The 15,439-nt window shown below is 45.8% G+C and overlaps 1 protein-coding gene across 9 annotated transcripts in view; it reads left to right on the top strand.

Moving 5' to 3' along the window:
* LOC8039098 (calpain-A) overlaps positions 1 to 15,439 on the top strand; it is a 154,004-nt gene that overhangs the window by 120,869 nt on the left and 17,696 nt on the right. For 6 of the 9 annotated variants that reach the window (XM_040500814.1, XM_040500812.1, XM_029986619.4 and 3 more), the window contains exons 11-13: positions 1,198 to 1,415; positions 6,853 to 6,895; positions 10,717 to 10,852. In XM_040500814.1, the coding sequence (XP_040356748.1) occupies positions 1,198 to 1,415; positions 6,853 to 6,895; positions 10,717 to 10,852 (397 nt within the window). Of the gene's footprint in view, positions 1 to 1,197; positions 1,416 to 6,852; positions 6,896 to 10,716; positions 10,853 to 15,273; positions 15,364 to 15,439 lie in introns of all 9 variants that reach the window. The other 3 variants (XM_029986616.3, XM_029986615.4, XM_029986617.3) reach the window with 1 other exon arrangement.

Below are 15,439 nucleotides of genomic sequence, written 5' to 3'. Positions count from 1 at the left end.
CCGGGGTTACTTCACAGAACTTCTCTACCGGATGATAAGTGCTCATCCTCTAAATTTGATTCCGAAAAGCATTGGAAGTCTGAATCAAAAAAGCCAGTGCTCCCATTGGCACTACTGCCAGAGCGGCCGGTATGCAAAGTGAGCATCACGCGCATTGAGCATCTAATTCAAAAACTATAAATAGCCCAGCAATGATAAACAATGTGAGAAATATTACATTTTTAGTTCACCAATGACCTAACAAATAGCAACACCTCCTGTGGTGTGCGCAGTTTCGCGTTTAGGCGGGCACTTTCAAACGTGTAATCCCCACCGTACACCCGTGAGCGATACGAAGGTGAACAGCCCTCTGTTGTGTATTCAGGTTCTGGGAGGGGTGTTGTGTATTCAGGTTCTCGCGCCCCGGTCCTCACCGAGGAGTCGCGTATATTGACGTTCCCCCACGAGGCACGCGAAAACGAAACCTGACACGCGCCCGGTTCGGTGCTCTTCGGACGCGTGGTTCCATCTGGTGCAACGTGGGAGAACCTCAATACATGTGACTCCTCGGTGAGGACCGGGGCGCGAGAACCTGAATACACAACACCCTCTTCTTGTTTTTGATGCTCCTACAAGTTTTAGAGCAAGCTCCGTTCCATCTAGAAGAGTGCTAAAATGCAAAGTTTAGACCCTTGGCCACATACCATTTGAAATGCTGAGAGTTAATATAGCTTTAGGGAGCCATAAAACAGGCAAGAAACAAGGTAAGGTGTTCACCTTCATATTGCCGGTGGGTGTACATATGTATGGCAATGACCGTCAAAGGGTTAATCACCGAATGTGTTACGTGGCTGGCACCTGACCATTTTTGGTTACGCATGTTATGGAAGAACACGGGAGTGCTGGTGGAATGCCTCCTCTCCAGCGTTTGCTCGCAAAAGTTGAAAAGAGTGGAGGGCTTTGCGGGACGAGCTTGTCCCACTTTTTTTAGCCTGCAACAGGGAATAACGCTCGTTTGGAATCAAGTTCCTAGGGACTATGCCCTAGACCTTCCCTAGTTCTTGTTTAGGGACAAGTTTAAAGATAAGTCCTCGATTATTCCCTACTGCTTGTTTTGGGTCAATTCCCTAGACTGTTCCCTAGACACTCGTCGTTTTGGGCATTGCGGAAGCTTCCCGAGGGCTGGGAAAAGAGTCCCGAGACAGATGTTTGTGGCAGATTGACGACCCAGACCACTGCCCGAACCCGCTGGACATGGCCTTCTTCAAATTCAACCCGTCGGCGGCCCGGTCACACACGTTCATCAACTCGAGGGAGGTGACGACGCGCTTCAGCCTCCCACCGGGCACCTACTGCGTGGTGCCGTCCACCTTCGAGCCCAACCAGACTGGCGAGTTCCTGCTCCGGGTCTTCACCGAGAAGAAGAACGTCTCCGTGTTAGTGCCCGTGTTTCCCACTTCTTTAACGCTGACACGTGTTGAGGACGCTTTACACGAGACACCATTTAGGCCGCACACGACGGACAAACGAGTCCGGTAGAAATAACTCGGAACACGCATGTGTGCTCGTAAACTTTCAACGTCTTGAACACCGGAGACTTGGGAACGAATCCCTGTGCTGGGTTTTCCACACCTTTGTTTTCTAAGTCTCAAGCTTTAACAATGTTGAAAGAAGTTCGTTTTTAGAAAATTGCATTTGTTTCGACACATACGTACGATTTCGGCAAAGACAGAAACCACGCTAGTACACGCGATACGATACGACTTTCCTCCTCGTCTTTGCTTTTTTCTCCTCCCCTTTTTTGTTTTTGGGACGGATAGCAGCAGCAGAGTGTTTGAGGGACCGCATCCTGGGACCTACAATATGAGCACATTTCAACTACGCCGGCAGATGCCCGCTTTCCCTTCCAACGAAAATCGTTCCTAACTGGACCGGAAGGGGAGAAAAAAACCTACATTCCCATCTGGCAAAATTCCTGCACTACACAAGTCTGGGCAAGTCATATGTGCTGTTCCACGGGAGCCTGTGAGCAAGGCACATGCTGCCGCGGAAATGGGGAGGTTGGAGTCAAAGTCGGGTTTGTGACTGCAAGAGATGCAAACTTCATGTTCCACCTTGTAGCAAGCGAGGGGGAAGAGTAGTACAAGCGAAAGAAGCGCATGTTTCCCAAGAAATTGCCAAATCTGAGATAGCAGGCTCAAAGTAGAGTGTTTGACTGCAAGAGACGGGAACTTCATGTTCCACCTCTGCTTGAGCGTTAGCTCTGGCAGGGCTTTCTGTCGGATGCTACACTCAATAATATTTGTGTCATAAAAGCACAAATAATGACCATCCGCTCGAGAACTAAATTACCGTGCTGTTATTTATAATCTCAAAGAGACAGTTAAAGGATGACGAGCGGCCAGAGATGAAGGAACTCTTTCTAAATTCCTCCTTTCCATTTGAGAAAAGGGGGAGACTTTCTTTTTTTCTGCGGGGAGGACCTCACAGGCCGACTTCAGTGGGGAGAGGAGAGAAGAATGTGAGAGGAAAGAGAAAAGGAAACTGGGAACCAGTCTTTTTTTCCTGGCAGAAGACTATTCTAAAAGTCAACCTTGAAAGGGACACTGACAGGGTAGATTTATGCTCACCAAGGTTTTTATTAGTACATGACATATGAGAGCTGAACTATACACAGAACACAATTTGCGGCTCGAAATTCGTTTTCTTTCCGCCCGAAAATTGCCAATCGAGAACTGGCTTGTTTGAGTTGCTCTCGCTTTCCTCTATGTGGTCACGGGCCGTTTTTTACGGTTTAAACGCAATCACCCAAGATAATCAAAGTCATGGGTTATTGAAGGCACGCACACAATATTAAAAATAGAAACAAAATATTATACCTTTTTTTGTGGCTTCTAAAAACCAAAAATACTTTAATTGAAAAAAAAAAGAAAAAAAAAAGGTTCAGCCTTTTTAGACTTGTGAAGAAGGAAGACCAGCGGAGCTGTACTTGATTCACTGTGTGCTTCTTCTTTGTCGTCGTCTGTTTTTCGCGCTGTTTCCTACGATGAATTCCCACCAACACGCCCAACTATCCATTCTTCTACTATTATAGCTAGAAAGGTTACCGCCATCTACGAGCGACGGCTGAAACCATACTGGTTGTGTGCTTGCTGCCGTCGCTTATAGATGGCGGTAGCTGTCTAGGTAGGTTTGTTTCGACATACACAGACACAATCCTGGGGAACCTAGCCCTTAACAGCCCCGCTGTAAAAAAGTTGCACAGCCACATGATTTCTAGCAACACTATCCTCCTCTATGTTTCTTCTCTCTTCCCAGTCCGGTTTCGGCTTTGAGCAGTTGCGTTTGTCTTTATGAAAATATATTTAATGCTGTAGCAAAATATTGATTGGGTAGTCTTCTGACACCACAATGGATTGGCTAACAAAAAATTAAAAAAAAACATTTTGGGGGGTTTCAGTGTCCCTTTAAAGGCGCATTCCCACCGGCGATGTAAGCAGTCGCGCGATGAGACTAGATCGCATCGCAAAAAAAGCTACATGGTCACACCGGCGTGCGCGATGAGCGAGTCCAACGGCTTCGTTGGCGAGTCGTTTCTCGAAAACTCTTGCTCCGAACGCCGTTGATTGGCTCAGCCGCTCCGCGACTAGATCGCATTGCAAAAAAGTCGGGTCGAGTAGCGACTGCTCAAATCGCATCGCTTTTTGCCCGCGATGGTCGCTTTTGCGATGAAAGTTATCGCGCGACTAGATCGCATCGCCGGTGGGAACGCGCCTTAAAGCATACCGAGAAGTGCAGAAAATTAAAATTCCGACAACGGCCCTGGCCGCCCAGTTCATTGTTTTAGTATTTAATGATCATCTGTAGAACAGTTTCAGAATAGTGCTGTCAGCTCTGGCAGTACCACCTCTGCCAGCAGCGCCTTTTGCCAACCTGCAGATATAGAAAGCTGCCAGCCATCGCTAGACAAGAATTCCCACTTATTATAAATTGTTTTCTCAACCTTCTATGCCTCACAACCATTTCTTAGCCTTCGTTTTGTTTTGGGTACAATTCCTGCTTTAGCCTTTTCAAACATTTGACATTAAATTTGCTTAGTTGGCAAAAAAACATGGCACTTGAGAGAGCTGTACAGCGTTTTCCCATAATGCAGGCCTCAGCGTACTCTCAGCAAGGCCGGGCCGAGTCGGGTATCCAAGCGCACAAGCTCCAAGCTGCCCAGCACTCGAGCATGGGGGGGGACGGGTGCTGAAAACGTCGTAAAGTTAACTAATAAATAAGGACCAAGCTTCTAAAACCTGTCTTACGATGTCACCAAAGTCAAACTGCATTTCTTGCTTTTTCGATAAGACACAACGCAACATTTTTTAAACAGTTGCAAATCAGAAGAAGTGAGGTAAAGGGAATGCGAAGCAGATACAACTTGTGGTATTGCTATTTTTTCTCGGGAGATGTTTTCGGCAAATGCGCTGTCGTTTGCGTGGCTTAGGATTTTGCGGTGCAGGATCAGTCCGCCCTGTGGTGCAGTGTTTTTTTGTTGTTTTTTTTTTTTTTGTGAGAGAGTTGCCGTTTGGTTTGTGGCTGCCACCTTGCTGTTGAGGTTCCGTTTCGGTTTTCAGAGTGCGAAGGGTAGGGTTTGAACCCCGTGAGGTCTCTTCCCCAAAGAGTCTGGAGTGTAGCTCATAGCCTCCGTTGCATTGCAATGTGCAACCCCCATATTTCCTTTTTTTTTGCAATTTGTGTAGCGTGATGTGGCTGCCGTAAAGGGCCTCGAGCATGCACTGTACAGTGCTCCTCAAACTCAAAGCTGCCACTCATGCAGTTACTCAAATGTATATCTTTTGCCAGGCACTCAAATCAAATTGATCACTGCAGCAGCTGGAATGTGTTGTTAGGCTGGGTTGTGTTTGGGGAGTCAAAAGTTTAGTTTGGCTAATAGGCCCAGGAATAACACAAAACATGCCAAAAAGGATTCATCTCGTAGCAGCATTAATTTTTGGGGGCACCGCACATTAGTGATTACACGAAACTGTGCCAGTGCAGTTCTCATTTTAATCTTGAGGGTCGTTCACACGCAGCTCCGTTTTCTTACATTATGAAGCTTAAATACGGTTACATCGAGGTGCGACCCCCAGTCACCTGCGCATCCGTGCTTCGTATTCCGTGTGCCAAGCTACTTTAACCGGTCACTGCCTTGTACGAAGCGCAGAGGTACTGGTGGCTTATGGTCATATATTGGTATAAACACACGCAAGATTCATAACGTAAAACAATGGTGCTGCGTTACCCTGACTTTAACTTGTGGGGCTTGGAAACCAAATGTCACCACCCTTACTCAGCTCTGCTGCATGAGCCAGGCTCTGAGCTCAGTGTTTTCTACAGAACATTGCAGTGAAACCCGTTTAGAACGAACCCACCTACAGCGAAATATTGTCGATATCGAACTCACGGAAAATTTAAATAAAAATGCATGTAAAAAGTACTTTTTAAAACGAACATATTGGCTATATCAAACTTTTCCCCCAGGAAGGCTTCCAAAAACGCGCAAACAATCGTCTTCTAGCCTGACCCTTTCCTCAAAAAACAAAAGGTAGGAAAGAAAGAAAATTCCAAATGCTCAAGTTGGGAACAACATTGAGCAAAGAGAAGCGATTCATAAGAGGAGAAAGCTAAAAAATACAGTCTGCACGCACATACAGAAAACAAAACTTCATCCCAAAACCGTTGTTCCCGAAGAAAGCGAAGGCGGAAGCAAACAGATGAGAAAGAAAGAGAAGCTCTCGCCTTACAACGAACGTATCGTGGAAGTTCGTTGTAAATGGTTTTTGTTATATCGAATTACTTGCTATATCGAACTGATGGTAGCGTTTCCTGCTGTTTGTTATAAACAGGTTTGTAGTTTCCAAAGCAGAAGATAGATGTAAAATGTTGTCCATGTACTCTATTTCACCAGGGAAGGAAAACAAAGACTGCAAGGGACTTCGAGTCCCGCACCTTGAGCATGCCGTTGCACACGGACTCACTCTGCGATTACGCTCTCACTAGTGGTAACTTCAGCCTCGCTTGCACTAGTGGAACACAGTATAGCCATACCTAATGCGTTTCGACTTACTGTAGCTAGTCTCTCGATAAAATTCACGCTTGGCGTCTCTTACAAGTACCGCCAACCATTGTTCTGCAAACACACGAGACACGTTTTAAGATTGAGTACTCCGCCGCCATTCACTTCCATGGGCTGTACGAGGCATGCTGCTCTTGCGGTGGGGCATTTGACACTATTGGCCAACACAAACGCATCAAGTGGTTTTAACTATATAACCCACCTCTGGCAGACGTTATTGTTTTTCTCTGAATGCTTGCCTGTTTCTGTTTGTGTTTACTCGGTGCCTTTTTTATTGCCATAAGGGAGAATTACTTTGCCCTGGTAAAGTCCACTTATGGCTCACGACTGTGCGTAAGATATGCCTACCAAAAGTTTTGCAGACTCGCAAAGCGAATCCTTCTTAATTCCTCACTAAAAGCCTGATCATTTGGTTTGGTTATTTCTCTCCAGGTAGCTTCCTTAAAAATATGACTTGCATCAAAGCATTCGGAGCAGTTTTCAGAGTTCCTAAATTACAAATCTTTGCACGTAGGGGACCAGCATGGAAGTGCAAGAGGTTGTTTTCATGTAAAGTGGTTATGTGCCTGCAATTGGTTTCTTATTACATGGTGGGTACGCATCACGAGTTGCAAGTTGACGATGGTTGCCATAATTTTATTGCTCGCTGAGGAGTTCTAAAGTTCTAGAAACGCCACAAAAACATTCGTCATCGCCATTGGATGGTAGATCATGCATGACCATGTTTCCTTTTTTTTTTGCTCTCTTTTCAGCGAACATGACGAAAAGGTTGCAATCATTCCTCCTGACGACAATGTAAGACTTTCTTTCGTATTTGGTCTTTTTCTATAGTGAACAAAAATTGTTTTATAAAGGCACTTGTGTCTTCACGCAGAATGCTAGCTAGCCTCAATCATTCCTTCCGTTTTGGAACATTTTTCAGCTGCCGCACACGGGCAACGCACAGAAGCGGCGAGACTAACGCTTAGCAAGTAGTACTGGAAAGTTGGCAATGTCAGTATTACAACTAAGGAAAGTTTATACCCTACTTCAAAACAAAAGCTACAATGCATTTCTGCTTCTTGTGGCGAAACGTGAGCTACGCTGTGTAAGAAGCGCAGAAAAATCAAGGACAAAATAGAGAACAGGCACAGCAGACACCCCCGGTGACATAACTGATAGTTCATTCAACATTTGTACATGTCGAAAAAATTCTACCCCAAGTTTGCTCATGCACATGCTGGTTCATACGTTTGCCTTCGAGTGTCCTTAATCGCGTTGCAGCCCCTTTAACTGCTCAATGTACTGGCACACTGCCGCCATTTGTTGGGCATCTCTGAATCCTCCAACCTGCATATACACAATTTTTTACGCACAATTTTTTCACCGGGGGCTTGAAATAAGCTAGTGCCAGTGTGTTAAGGTATTGCGAGGAAACGCAACACGCTTGAGCACACCCGAACGGGAATGTGTGAGTCAGTTTTTACATTTTCTTGCTCCCTAATTGCAGATATAGGAGCTAATATCTTTGTTTCTTTTAAAAACTTCACTAGAAAAACTGGGGGTTTTGAATGAAGTTTGCATAAAATATCGGTCACGAGTAACTGCCTGTCTGTCATTGAAACCAAAGCAAGCGGGCAGTCAAGCAGGTTTGGTGCAGACATGGTAACCCGGAAGCGGGAGAAAATGGGACGGACGTGCCCACTTTCTATCTTGTCCTCGTTTTTTTTTTCACTTTATGACGTAGCGAATTGCTATACCGACGTGCCTATACATCGGTCGCGCTTCTTCCAGACACTCATGCGACTCACATCTGCAACTCCCGAGCACGTAAGGAACCCCGACCCGGACATCGGTGTGACCGGGATTCAGTTCGTTGGGATTGGGCGTTCGGATTGCAGATATTTTGACTAGTCGCCGACAGGCGAGAACAATGGGGAGGAGCTCTGGTTGTCCCGCCTTCAGCACGGACGTCCCACCTTCGGCCACGTTTCGGCACCTCGTGCTCCTCTAGCGTGCACACTCAGTCAGAGCACGGCGGAAGGCATGGAGCGCTTGTTGAAGGCCGGGCATTCGAAAGACTCAGCTTGTCGCTCTCCCCTGACAAGAGTCTGACAGAACTCCTTACCTGTTTTAGCTGGAATTATTCTCTAGATAGTTTTGGCGCCGGTTTGATGCTAAGGTTGCTGCACTGCTGCGGCGAAGCGAGGGGTCACAGTGCGTGTAGCTTGGGGAGAGTATGGTTTCCTCTCGGATACTGACCACGTGACCGTGTCGTGGGACTACCGTATTTACTCGCATAATCCTCGCACTTTTTTTTGCGGAAAATCGATGGAAAGCTGGGGGTGCGAGAATTACGCGGGGAAAATTTTTTCCCGAAAACGTAGAGCTCTAAAAAAATAAAAATAAAAAACCGAAGCGCCAGCAAATTGGGGTTTTCGCGCCGGCAGCTACCTAAAAGTTTTTAGAAGTAGCAATACAGGGCTTACCTTAGCAATAAAACCACAGGTTTAAGACAAAGTAAGATTTAATTTGGAAACACTCGAGCCTCAGTCCGAATCAGTGGTAGCATCGCTGGTCGTTGTCTCGTCGTCACCTCCCGATTTCTCGTCGGCTTCGGACGCCTCGTCTTCTTCCCACACCAAGTGGTCTTCAGTAGCATCCAAGGCATTTGATATGCCAGTCTTTTTGAAGCTCTTCACGATGATGTCTGCTCCGATCATCCCCCACGCTTCCGCTATCCAGCTGCACAGCTGCTCCACCGATGGTCTCTTTATCTTGCCGGCCGGCGTCAGATCGTGTTGGCCTTCGGCCATCCACTCTGCATACAACCTTCGAACATTATCTTTGAATGGTTTGTTCAAAGACACGTCCAAAGGCTGCAGCACGGACGTTAGGCCACCTGGAATGACAGCCAGGTCTGTGCGCAGTTCCTTCAACTTTGTGCGAACCGGTTCCACAAGATGGCCCCGAAAGCTATCGAGAACGAGGAGCGACGGAAAAAGAAGTGCTCCCGGTCGCCGCCCCCACACAGTCTTAAGCCAGTCGACCATGAGGGCAGCACTCATCCAGCCTTTTTCTTGCACCCGTACGTGCACACCAGGGGGAAACTTTCCTTTGGGGAGAGTCTTTCGTTTGAAGATGATGTACGGTGGCAGCTTCCGACCGTCCGCCGTCACAGCTAGCATTACCGTGCATCGCTGCTTCTCTGCGCCAGACGTGCGTACGTGGACGGTGCGTGCGCCTTTCTGCTCCAAAGTAGTGCTGCTGGGCATGTCGAAATTAATAGGCGTTTGGTCCGCGTTCCCAATCTGCGACAGCAAAAAATTGTTCTGCTGCCGAATCCTAATGACGAACCGGTGGAAGTCCACGATCTTATCCTTGTAGGCTTCGGGCAGGCGTTGGCAAAGCGTTGTACGCCTCCTCAAAGAGAGACCATTGCGCCGCATGAAACGCGTGGCCCACCCGTTACTGGCGCGGAAGTCTTGTGCCGGGACGCCTTCCTTTCTGGCAATTGCGCGCGCCTTGTTGCACAAAAGCTCAATGGACACGGCGCACCCATCGGAGCGTAGAGCCTTGACGTAGTCCATGAGCAGCGTCTCAATTCGGGGAAACTTGCCAGTCTTTGGACCACGGAAAGCCCGGCGTGTCCTGTTGGTCGCCTGCAGCTCCCCGTGCTGCCGCCTCCAGTAGCGCACGTTGAACTCGTTGACGCCGAAGTGTCTGCTTGCGGCGCGGTTGCCGTGCTCAATAGCGTAGTTTATCGCTTTCAGCTTGAAAGCAGCCGTGTAGTTGGCGTATCGCCCCATGGCGAAGTGGCAACCAGCACCGAACAAAGAGGTTGGCTCAAAGCGTTCGACGTTCGACCAGTTCGACAACTGATTGCGACGCGACACGCGACGACCGGGGGCTGCGCTAACGCCGTCTACCGTTGCGGTCGCGAGACCGGCTCAACGACAGTATGACTAGAGTCTGACAGATGGCGCTAGGACTGCTAGCACTCTGGCCATACGGAGCGGCGCGGTGCCGGAAAATGCGGGCGGTGGAGAGTGCGTGCGCCATATGCGGGTTTCACGAGCAGGCGACTTTCGCCGCTGCAGTTTTGGGGGTGCGAGGATTACGCGAGGAAAAGAAAAATTCTATTTTTGGTGGCCCACATTAGGGGTGCGAGGATTACGCGAGTGCGAGGATTACGCGAGTAAATACGGTATATTGCGTGACTTGACATCGCAGAAAAATATAAAAATAACTCTCGATACAGGTGGAAAGAGCATACCAAGAAGTCGGAACACCGAGCTCTTTTTGGAACAATTGTCGGGTGGATGCAAAGCTAGCGGCTACCTTGCTCAAATGCTGAATGCCGGAGTTCCGCGTTTGCGTTCAAACAGTTAGTATGAACAAGGCAGCTAGCTTTGCATCTAATGCTGTGGAAACATGTTGCGTCTAATGCTGTGCGTGAGTGTGTACCAGTATTAAGGCCTCGGCTGTTTCTGGACTCAAGACAAACAAATAAATAAATAAAAAAAATACTGTATCCATAGGATCGAGATGAAACTTTTTTCGTTTAATGAACGACGAGTTTCAGAAGATTGTTCAAGCCCATTTTGCCACCGTCTCTTGGCCACCGTCCGTCCCAGGTCCGTGCAAAAGAAGAGGACCCCAGTTCCGAACGTGCCCAGATGTTGCGCGCTCTCTTCGCCAAGATTGCCGGCGACGACATGGAGGTGAACAGCCTCGAGCTCCAGAAGATCCTCAACATGGTCTTCAAGAAAGGTTGGCCCAGATTTACCGGTCGGCCGTTTGGTCGTTGAAGAGCGTCAACGCCATTGCGGGCTTGACACGCTTTCTACGAGATCTCTTTCTTCCTTGGGGCTTTTGTGGGACAATAGTTTCTTCCCAGGTTAAAATCAGTCCATTCCCAACTGGATTTTGGAACTGGCCTTTGCTCAATCCAGCTGGAACTAGTTTGTTAATCCAGCTGTAGGTGGACTGATGTTTACATGGGTTAGCGTGTATCAAAAAATAAATTGGAAAGCTTTTTTTTTTTTTTTTCTGGTGTATGGCGATAGTAAGCCAATTCACACTGGCGCATTAGAGTTTGGTGGTCTCACAAAATCAAACCACAGCTTTAAGAGTGATTAAATAGATCTCATAGGAAGGGTTTCAAACTTTGCTCATTTTTTTGTTGTCACAATCGCTGTTAGCTACACCACCAAAGTATCTTCTCGCACCGTGCGCTTCATGTATTCCGACAGAGTCGCAGGAAATTAAAGACTGGTGAAAGTTGTATTCTATGCCACTTGCGAAGATCATTGTTGTGCAAGGCCTGTGGCAGCAGAGCTGTGAGAACCAAAACGCCTGCAAGTTGAACAGAGGGATTTTAGGTGGTTTAGGTAGCAGCGAGCGTGACAGTCTGCATATACTGAAAATGTGTTCCCAGGAGCTACGGCTAGCGGCTACGCTACCACGACCCAGCATAATGGAGCACTGCTGTTGCACTTAAAAGGCACTCGAGAATCTTCAGCTGCATGAGGCCACTTTTTCCTCAGCACCCCACACTGATTTTTCTCTGGTCTGCGATGTTTGTAGGCCAAAATTTGTCGACTTAATAGAATGAATGATTGAAAAGATGAATGAATGGAACATGCCTTTAATAAAAAAAAATAAGAAAAAAATTTATCATTCCCTGCCGAGTGGCATCGGTTAGGTCTTAATAGAGGTCATTGCAATTGCTAGTCATTGCCTTGATTAAGCCTTCCTACAGATGTTTGCCTTATGCATAATTGCAGGCATAGTTTGTGTGGCTTGTACATCTCTGACATTTGATTGGTGGCTTTCCACAGATTTTGTGCATTTAGTGCAACAGTCAAAATAAGAGTATGTGCAGCAGAAACCTCATGGAGTAAAGTCACATTTAATTTAGTTTTATTTATTGTATTCTTAAAGTGACTTTACAAAGGGGAAGCAGAGACAATGAGATGCAAGCTAAATAACAGTATGGCAAAATGCTATGGAAGCAAAGGTCAAGTTGCTACATATTAGAGTGGCAAGTGCAGCTCAATATTTGCTTGGGTCTTGTATGGCAGGGTCATCAGGAAGCAAATCCTAGTCTGAAGCTAATAACTGTAAGGGGGAGAGTTTGAAGATATTCTGGGAATATGAAGGGGAATTTGCATAGGCCATGTAATATAATGATATGAATACAAGCTATGTAGTGCTGTCCTGATACTGTGTATGATACTATTAAGTGACATAACTGTTACTGTAAAAGCGGAGATCTCATAAGCATGAAGAAGGAAGGTGTTAGGGAAAGGGTTGTTTTTTAGATGTAGCATATTTAGGAAACTGCTCATATTTGCTTAGCCATCAGCTATTTTTCTAGATCTTTGGAAGTTAACATCCCTACAAAAGAGAAATGGATGACTGTGAGCCACATACACATTGATTTCTTGCATTTACAGGCTAACAGGATTATACCCTAGAGAGTAAGGGAAAATCATTGTTTTGAAAAAGCGTCAGTGTTTTGCTAAGGGAAGAATGGCAGTCTTGCTTTGAATGCTTGTTTAACCAGGGTTTTCACTCTTCCTTGCTGACTTGCAGTGTGCCTTTGAAACGGCTTGTGACGTTGGTCTCCCAAAGCTTTGGAAGTTGCCTCGTGGATGGCTCACTTGCACTCATACACTTTCGAAAGTTGCACTCTCAGAATTGCATAACAGCACTGCTGGCATGACGGCAGCACCTAACACCTCAGCTGCCTCCCCCCACTTTTTTTTTTCTCTTCAATTTTACGCACATAGAGAAACTGTTGTTTGCGAATTCGTATACCTGTTCACATCATTTATCTCTGGATGCATTATATCTTGACGTCTCTTTTAAAGATCAAACAAATGCAACCGAGATATTAGGGGTTTTACATATCAGTTGGGAAGTTCTTTTGAAAGGTTGAAACTGTAGTGCTTTCTCTTTAGTGTGAACTTTCATCTCATGCATAGTTTTCTTCCAAGAAACAGGGAATGAACTTCAACTAGCTACCTCCAGGGCAGTAGCCTGGTAGAAAAGAACTTTAGGTGGTAGGAATATATATCTGTGTTCCAGTGGTGCAGAAATTAGGTGCAATAATTGACATTAGCAGTAAACTGGTATTGGGGACATTTAAGGGGAGAGTTTTGCATATTACTATTTACTAGAAATTTTAAGCATCACATCTCTTTAGTGTGTTCTTTATGGAAGGAGATCTGTTGAGGTGCACAGACATAATTTGCAAAAATATCTTCCTCCTGGTGCCAACCAAAATTATTTTAAACAGTTGCAGTGTGGTGTAGCAACTGGGTATCATTTGCTCAGCTCACTAACTAGCCAGGTGTTTTAGATTTTGTTTATCTGAGTGAGACTGAAGAGAGCTAACTTTTCATTTTAAGCAATTAGTTTACACTATTCAACCTCTTTTTTCTTTTGGACAAAACTGTAGGTGTACCAGGAAAGATAGTTTGTCAATATTTTATAATTTTTTTCTGCAACAGAAGTTTACTTTCTGTAGAAAGAATTTATTTAAGGACTGGGATCCCCAAGTAAAGTGTGGCTTAACGTTAAAAAAAGACAATCATTAAAAATCATCATGAAAATCTGTCATAAAAACCACCATAAAAAGCCATCGCAGAAAATCCATAAAAACTGTTGCCTGCCTGCCAAATTTTGCAGTGTTCACATGATGTGGTCTGCATGTGCAACATCTCTGTGTGATATTGCGGTGCAACATTGTAGTGTAAAGGCATGGCATTATGACGTTATGTGATCAGAGGTCACGTCACCTGACACCGTGTCTTGACACCCTCATGTTATGTCACATGACATGATCACGTGGTTAGTTCTGGTGTCACGAAATGTCAATCCACGCGACATGGTGTCGCATGATGTGCTGTCACGCTAACCTTGTGCAGCCAAAACATGCCGCACATTCCGTCTCCCACCAGTGTATCTTAATACACGAGACTTTCATTATTTCAAAATCCAGGAATCCATGAATTTTATTTGAATTATCTGAAGTTTGAATGATGAAAAATTCATCTAAATATGATGCAAGATAAAATTATCATTTGCCATATGAATGGCTACACATACAAAGCAGACATTTAATTTTCTCTACATAGATCTACTGATCATAAGCAGTTTTGCCACACATGAAACATTTGTGAAATGTATGACAAACTTATTTGTCCCTAAAGTATGTTGTGTATCGTGACAACTCAAAACAAAGTTAAGTTTGTCCATCAGGCCAAGAAGTAGTCTGATGTGAACTATTAGCAAGGGACACACGAAAGCGAGGAAAATGGGTACCGCGCAGCAGTTTTCAGAGAAACTTGCATGGACGCTGTGACGTGGACCTATGCCATGCCACCGCGTCGGAGCGTCCGCGCAAGTTGCTAATGAAATTTTCACGTGTGCACGTTTTCATAACTTATGTGTGCCGGCTTGAGCCCCGTTGAGTGCACTTCAGCACCGGTGCACTGCGGAGAAGCTTGCCTCTGTGGTGTTTGCCTCTCTGCAGTGCACCAATGCTCGAAAAGAAGCGCACTCAACGGGGCCGCCAAAACAAAAAGTAGGAATTCCACGAAAACGCCGTTCGAATTAAGCGGCTTAGGAATACATTAAAAACAAAGCGGGACAACCAAAACTTTGAGATTTGTTTGAATCAACCAGAAGTAATACCTGAATAAAATGCTTAGATGGGCCAGTTGGTACATCATATAAAAAGCACCGAAGGAGCAAGGACCAATAGTAGAATAACAACGACAGCGCCCTGTGTCATTGTTATTCTACTCTTGGTCCGTGTTCCTTCGGCGCTTTTTTCCCATGTAATATCTGAGTTTGAATTATCACGAGGCTACTGTACTCTAGGATAAAGATACACTCAATTTTTTTTTAGAGAAATAGTCCAAGTCAAATGTGACATTTAACATTTTTGTGAGTGAAAAACTTAAAAATGCAGCGTTTGTACGAATGAAACAATATCAGCGACAAGGCACACATTGAAAAAACCAGCATGCGCCAGCATCGTGCCCCAGCATGTACCGTTTCCCCCCCAGACGTGCACATCTAGGCTTCTTGCGCCCGGGAAAACAGTCTTATTTTTCACCTTTAGTCTGGCTTCGTTTTGTACACGTTTTACACGTGCCCCCTTCCCCTGATTTTGGCAGAGCGCACTGTTCCGAAAGCAAAGGCACCCCCACGAGGTGAGCCCAAGTGGCTCGAAGGGCTTAACTGTTTTGACTGCTTTAGCTGTCCATGTAAGTGGTACCCCCTTTTTGTTTTCCTCCCTTCTCCGCCGCCTTACCCGGCTTCTTGCCTCGGACGAGCTTTCCG

Source organism: Ixodes scapularis, unplaced genomic scaffold (assembly GCF_016920785.2).
Source record: "Ixodes scapularis isolate PalLabHiFi unplaced genomic scaffold, ASM1692078v2 PGA_scaffold10__122_contigs__length_95168666, whole genome shotgun sequence".
Lineage (NCBI taxonomy): Eukaryota > Metazoa > Arthropoda > Arachnida > Ixodida > Ixodidae > Ixodes > Ixodes scapularis.
The sequence above is the reverse complement of the archived record's forward strand: the minus strand, read 5'-3'. Positions and strand labels throughout refer to the sequence as shown.